This window comes from Leptinotarsa decemlineata, unplaced genomic scaffold, assembly GCF_025532065.1.
Source record: "Leptinotarsa decemlineata unplaced genomic scaffold, Ldec_3_MD MMD2_tig00026307_RagTag_RagTag, whole genome shotgun sequence".
NCBI classification, from domain to species: Eukaryota; Metazoa; Arthropoda; class Insecta; order Coleoptera; family Chrysomelidae; genus Leptinotarsa; species Leptinotarsa decemlineata.
This window is the reverse complement of record NW_027412681.1, coordinates 14,890,324-14,897,704: the sequence shown is the minus strand read 5'-3', so window position 1 is coordinate 14,897,704 and position 7,381 is coordinate 14,890,324. Positions and strand designations below refer to the sequence as shown.

Here is a 7,381-nt window from a genome sequence, read left to right as displayed (position 1 = left end):
TTACTTGTTATTCATGTGGTAGTTAGCAAGTTAGACAAAAATAAGCAACGTTAATGGGAGGAAAATAAAACTGTCAATGAACTGCCCACATTGGATGAACTTTTTTCATTTTTAAAATTTAGAGCCGATGTATTGGAAACATTACAAACTAATCAAGTTCATGGTAGCAAAGATATACTTTTTCTTCAAAAAAATAATGCAAGGCAATCTCAAGTTATCGTTTCTATTTCTAATCCTACATGCAATTATTGCAAAGGTAAACACCTTATCTATTCATGTGATTCGTTTAAAAATCCATCCAGTTACAGAAAGAATAGAAAATGCAAAAAAACTCAAACTTTGTTTGACTTGCTCAAAGTTAGGGCATCCCAAAGAAAAATATTTTTCAGGACCTTGTACAAAATGTAAGCAAAGGCACAATTCTTTGCTTCATATAGACAATAAAGACAATATTTCAAGTCAAAATTAACAAGCAGTAAGTACTGTAAAGTTGGTTAATCCTGATGTTGATCCTTCACAGGTGTTATTATCAACTGTTATTTTACGAGTAAAAGAAGTTTACGAGAATGATCATTATCGTAGAGCTTTATTAGACTGTGGAGCTCAATTCAACTTGATAACACACACGTTTTTTAACAAATTGAACTCACTTTCGAGTAAAACAAATTTAATTATTTCTGGAATTAACCAAGTTACGTCAAATTTGAACAAAAAATGCAATTTGTCCATTTCATCCAATACCATTGAATTTGAAACAAAAATCTCATGCTACATTATACATCAGATTTCAAACAATTTACCCTCTCAACATATCAATAGTTCAAAATGGCAATTTCCAGAAAACATTGTTTTGGCCGAACCACGTTTCAATCAGCCAGGATAAATTGATATGCTAATAGGTGCCAATCTTTTTTGGGAAATACTACTTGACGGTAAAATCAATTTAAGAAAGGGTGACTTCTTACTGAATACAATGTTTGATTGGGTAATTCCAGGTTCTGTTCCGACTTCATCTTCTAGAACAGTGTGTAACTGTATTCAATTGCATCCAGGAGAAGATGATCTATTAAAAAATTTTTGGGAAATTGAAGAAGTTCCTAATGACAACTTTATTCAGTCAATCGATGATATTGAATGTGAAACTTCATTTCAGAAAAATACGGTTAGAGACAATAATGGGCGTTTTGTTGTCAAATTTCCACTGAAATATTCTTCAAATATTTTAGGTGATTCACTAGAAATTGCAAAACGGCGATTTTACTCTTTGGAGAAAAAATTTGAATCAAACATTCATTTCAAAAATTTGTACAAAGAATTCATACATGAATATATTGAATTAGGTCATATGTCCAAACTATCAGAATCAGATATGAAATACAAGGACAATCATCACTATTACTTAGCATCACACGGGGTATTGAAAGAAAGTAGCATAACAACTGAATTGCGTGCGGTTTTTAATGGATCATGCAAAACTACTTCTGGGTGGTCTTTGAACGATCTCCAATATACTGGACCAAAAGTTCAGAACGATATTTTTCCTATTCTATTACGTTTTCGGACTTACAATTTTGTGATGTCCGCCGATGTGAGTGAAATGTATCGTCAAATCATAATGAATGACGAGCATCAATAACTACAGTAAATTATGTGGAGAGATTCTCCCAATGATGATATTTCAATATATAAATTGAATACCGTGACTTATGGAACGAAATCTGCTCCATATCTGGCGATGAACTGTTTGAGAAAACTTGGAAGTGAATATGAAAATGAGCATCCCAATCCAAGTGAAGTAATTCATGGGTATTTTTATGTTGATGATTTACTTGCTGTTAATAACGATTCTCAAGAGTTGAATTCTACTTGTCGAATATTCAACTCAATCTTATCAAGTGGGGGTTTTCAACTTCGAAAATGGATATCAAATAACGCCAATGTACTATCCAACATTGAACACTGCCATATAGAAAATGCTATTATCGACTTGGGTGAACATGAAAGCACCAAAACTCTAGGTGTACAGTGGTTGTGTGAATCTGACACCTCGGGGTTCGTAATATCATTGTATAATCCTACTGATATGACCACCAAACGTCACATTCTGTCAGATATAGCACGAATTTATGACCCCCTCGGAGTTCTCAGCCCTTGTATAATTATCTCGAAAATTATATTACAACGTTGTTGGGAACTCAAATTATCATGGGACGAAGAAATTCCATCAGCTTACGCCAAGAGATGGAAAACATTCAGATATCAATTGAAATTATTGAATGCTCTGAAAATTCCCAGAAACTGTTTAAAAACAGATTACATTCTTACTGATATACACTGCTTCTGTGACGCATCACAATAAGCCTATGCCTCATGTACATATCTCAGGAGCCAAGGCTCTAATGGTGAATTCAGGGTACAATTGCTCTGTTCCAAATCAAAGGTGGCACCACTAAAACCACTGTCAATTCCAAAACTGCCATTCTGGATGCACAATTGTTAAAGCAAGTCAATTGCAAGTATTTGCAGCAAATCGAGTTTCCAAAATACAAGAAATCACTAACGTATCCGATTGGAAGTATGTAAACACCAAAGATAACCCAGCAGACTTGGCTTCACGAGGTCTCTATCCAGAAAAACTACTTTCTTCAACTCTGTGGTATGATGGTCCTCAATTTTTATATTCCCCATAGGGTGAATGGCCGCAGCTACCATTCAATTTAGCTATGGAAGAGATCCCTGAGTTGAAAATCAAAACACAAGTGTTTACTACTGTAAAGACTGATTCTCATAATAATGAATTCAATATTTTCAATTTATATTCTAGCCTAACCAAATCGAAAAGAGTCGCTGCTTTTTGTTTTCGTTTCCTTCAGAATTTGAAACTTAAAAAAGATAATTTGGAAATACAAACGGGTCTATTAACAATATCAGAGCTTAGTTCCGCTTTCAACGCGCTCATTAAAATATCTCAACAAGAGAGCTTCAAGAATGACATAATGATTTTAGTCAAGAAAGGTTTTTTAGACAATAAACATCATCTATCATCCCTCTCACCCTTCATTGACGATTCTGGGTTATTGAGAGTAGGAGGACGTCTTCGTCTTTCTTCATTTGATACAAATATTAAACATCCAATTTTACTGTCAGCCAAACATAATCTTGCTAGATTTTTATTTGTTCATAAGCATCATACACATAGCATATTTGAGGTCACTGGAATAGACTGTGCCGGTCCATTATCTCTGAAGAATCGTAAACCTAGAGGTTTTAAACTTGTTAAATGTTACATATGTATATTTATATGATTCAGCACTGAAGCCATACATTTAGGGGCGGTCACAGATATGGCCACAGAATGTTTTATAGCATGCCTCAGACGATTCACGTCCAAACGAGGTATTCCAGCGCACATTTATTCTGACAATGGAACCACATTTGTTGGAGCCAAGAATGAATTACATGACCTAGGACAATATTTATCTCAACATTTTGATTCAATTATTAATCAAACATCATTACTGAATATAAAATTGCACTTCATTCCTCCATATACTCCAAGTTTTGGCGGTCTTTGGGAGTCTGCGGTGAAAAGTACAAAACATCATCTAAAACGAGTAATGCAGAATACAATCCTCACTAACTCAAATAGAATCAGTGTTGAACTCAAGGCTTCTATTTGCCCTATCAAATGATCCTAATGACCTTGAGCCTATTACCCCATCCCATTTCCTAATCGGGCGAGTTGTCACTTCAGTCTCAGATTATGATTTGTCCGAAGTACCAACAGGAAAGATGTCTCATTTTCAATTGGTGCAGAATTTGCAACAGCAATTCTGGATTCGCTTCAATAAGGAATATGTAACTCAACTACACCAGCAATACAAATGGAGAGGACTTCCAACTCCACTCACCAACGGTACTTTGGTACTGGTTCAAAATTACAAGCTACCTCCAAACCACTGTATACTTGGCCGCATCACTGAACTGCTACCCGGTAACGATAGAATACCACGTATAGCCACAATCAAGGTGTCTTCAGGAGTTATCAAGCGATCTACAAGACATTTGAGTATCCTGCCACTTCAATCAGAAACAATTCATTGAACACTTCAGTGTCAGTAATGTATTTATGCAAGGTCATATTTTGAAGGTGCCCTTCAGAGGGGGGGCTATGTTAAAACTTATGTTAATTACATTTCTCATTACTTTTGTTTCAACCAGCAACCCTGCGAGGTGCCTGCTGTGAAATGAATGATTTTTTGTAGTAGTAGATATGATGGTCGATTCGAATATTAATGTATAAACCAGTGTACAAACAATTGCCATTCAATAAAGACGTTTATTCATCTATAGACAAAATTTTCATCAAAAACAAATTATACAGTCCACGATATATTCAAACATTGAAAACAAGAATACTGAAATACTCTTTATTATTTCACTTAAACAATCCTAAAGAGGTTGATTAGTATTATTATTGTGTCAGTGGCCTGAATTATATTTTGAATTTCAAATATCCAAGAACGGGAAATATTCTCAAAGACCATATCGCTATTCTCAATATCTGGTTCAATACGAATCTTCCGAAACTGTACTTCAAAGCCCACACTTAGTAACTCAAAATATTGAACTCATGAATACTTTTCTCTGTAGAAGTTTGTTTTTCGAAAGTCTCGCCATCCTCAATGCTATATACCAACATGTTCAGATAGTCAATGATATGACTACAGGATAATTTCACTGGCAAAATACATCTGGCTCCTTCTACGAAAGCTCTTGATAGAATTTCAAAATCAATTTCAGTACGCCCTGCTCTAAATTTTGGAATTAAGTCTCTCTGAACTAGTAGAGTACATATTTTTTATGTTTCCTCCACAGAATTCCTGCATATGTTGAACCTGAAAAGAAATTATATTAATGAGATATCCGAGTGATCCTTATTATACAGGTATGCTCTAATTAAAATTAGATTTTTTTTAAAACTGGAATATAGCAATCATTATGAGCTTCTACATGGGCCTCATCACCTTCACACTTTTCAATTTTATTGTAGAACCTTGACTTTTCCTTCTTTTTCGTACACAAACCTATTTTTTTTCGAGGAACGTGAAGTTCATACAGCTAATAGCATGAAGAGTGAATATCTGTTGTTCTCTAGAAAAGTTTTTGGTCATGAGGGGACCTCATGGATTGCAGCATGGAGAATAAGATTGCAGCATGGGAAAATATTTTCTCACTATGAAAGAATCAGCTTTTTACTATGGCTCTGATCTTATTCCACATTTATTCGAATCGAAAAACTTTTTGCAGCTATATAATAGCCCACTCAAACTGAACCCAAACTGTCAGATAATTTCATGAACTCTACTACTTGTGTAATCATATCTTATTGAACAATTTTCACATTGAGTTCATGATATGTGGTGAGCAGAAAGAAGACTCATCCAACTGATTTAGAATTCCTGGGTTGGACTCAATTATAATTCTAAGATGTATGTATGTTTCTTAGAGTGCATTGCACAACTGAATATAAAAGACAAACGATTACCACACAATTATGTTCCTTATTACAATATCATCTGAAAACAGCTATTTATTAACTTTTCTATACTATATTCAATATGAGTTTCTACAGATCAAACAGGTCATCAATCGACTAAAAGTAAAAAATTAACTATAAAAGTGGGGCACTAGAGATCTTGCTGGTCGCAGTGATATCATTTTTTTTTTTAATAGCCATGCAAAGGAAATACAAAAACTCGAATGCCTATTCGAAGTATAAAGGAACTATCCAGAATTCTGTTTTTCATTTCACGCGACAGTCAACTGCTTGTACCAGGTGTCTTAAGCTTTCAGACGGCACTGAGAACAATAGCTTTTGCTGATGACCTCAAGCACCGACCAGGTGTTGATGGTTGAAGCCAGTAGGAAAATATCAGCCTTTACATGAAGGACAACAAACTCCCGATGAAACTGAAATCATTCTGCTGGTGAGTGAAAAATATAATGCAATGAACTTAGAATTCAAAGAGGTCACAGGGACATTAGGGATATCCTTGATATAGTCTAGGGATATTTTTAAAAATGTCAATATTTTTTTTTTAGATCGCTTTAGGGAAAAAAAAGTTGACGGGTGATTATTAAACGAATGTAACTTACAACAAAATTTATTAAATGGTCAAAAATACTGAGTGCGCATATAAGCAAAACTAAAAAAAAATATGGCTCTTCTTTGGCACCCCGAAAAAAAATCATAATACAAAAAAAATTGGAATCAGTACAAGGTATGGCCTTCACGCTGGTTTATTACGGCCTCACATCTATCGTGCATCGACAAAATGAGATTGTCAATGTCTTGTTGAGGTACATTTGCCCATTCAGCGATTAAAAGCTCTCTCAATTGAAACGTTGTGTGAATGTTCCCCATATGCGGAGTAATTCTCCGTTGAAGCATGTCCCACACATGCTCGATGGGATTCAGGTCCGGTGATTGTGCTGGCCATGGCAATACATCAACTCCTTCGTTGGTGAGCCAGTCAGTCACTAGACGCGCGACATGTGGACGAACATTATCGTGCATTAGGTGGAAGTTTTCACCAACAGCACCAGCAAACGGACGGAAGATAGGTAGAAGAATGGTGTCGAGGTATTGTCGAGCCGTGAGGGAGCGATTAAGAAAAGCGAGATCGGTTCTGCCCCCGATCATGATTTCGCCCCATAGCATTACTGTACTACCTCTGTATGTGTGGACTTTCTGGACGTGTCTCAAACATTCATTATTTCCAGGTCGTCTCCACAGTCTTACTCGACGAGAATCTGGATGAAATCCAAATCTGGATTCATCTGTAAACAAAACTGTGGCCCAATCATTTGCATCCCAGTTTTGATATTCTTGACACCACTCTAATCTTCTACCGTGATTGCCTCTCGACAAAGGTGGACATCTAAGTGGCCTTCTGAAATGGAGATCTGCTTCATGCAGTCGATTTCTGACAGTATCACGACCAATGGGTACCTGCTGCGTCTGCTGCAACACTTAACCAACCCAGGTGCTGTGATTGCCGGTTGTCTTCTTGCGGTTAAGACCAAAAATCGGTCTTGAACTGCAGTTGTAGCGCATCCTCGCCCTGGATGTTGTTCGGCTGGACTGCCAGTTTCACGGAAACGCCGCCACAATCGACTGATAACACTTTAGGAGACCCCCAAACGAAGAGCTACATCATTTTGTCGCATGCCACCTTAAAGAAGCCCTACAGCTCTATTCATCTCAGCAGCAAGAACTGCATAGAATGTACAAACTCGTCACTTTCAGATTATTCATTTCAGCCGAAAACCTACAGTTTGTAAAAAACTTGATAAAAGATTAGTTACCGTTTTTGCA

The 7,381-nt window shown here is 36.2% G+C and overlaps 1 protein-coding gene across 4 annotated transcripts in view; it reads right to left on the bottom strand.

The window, feature by feature from the left end:
• Positions 1-4,325: 4,325 nt before the first annotated feature.
• Positions 4,326-7,381, bottom strand: part of LOC111516799 (uncharacterized) — a 30,003-nt gene continuing 26,947 nt past the window's right edge. For all 4 annotated transcript variants that reach the window (XR_012467016.1, XR_012467015.1, XR_012467014.1 and 1 more), the window contains one exon: positions 4,326-4,898. Coding sequence is in view for 1 of the 4 variants with exons in the window: in XM_074181157.1 (XP_074037258.1) it covers positions 4,862-4,898 (37 nt within the window). In the remaining 3 variants the exon portion in view is untranslated. The remainder of the gene's footprint in view (positions 4,899-7,381) is intronic.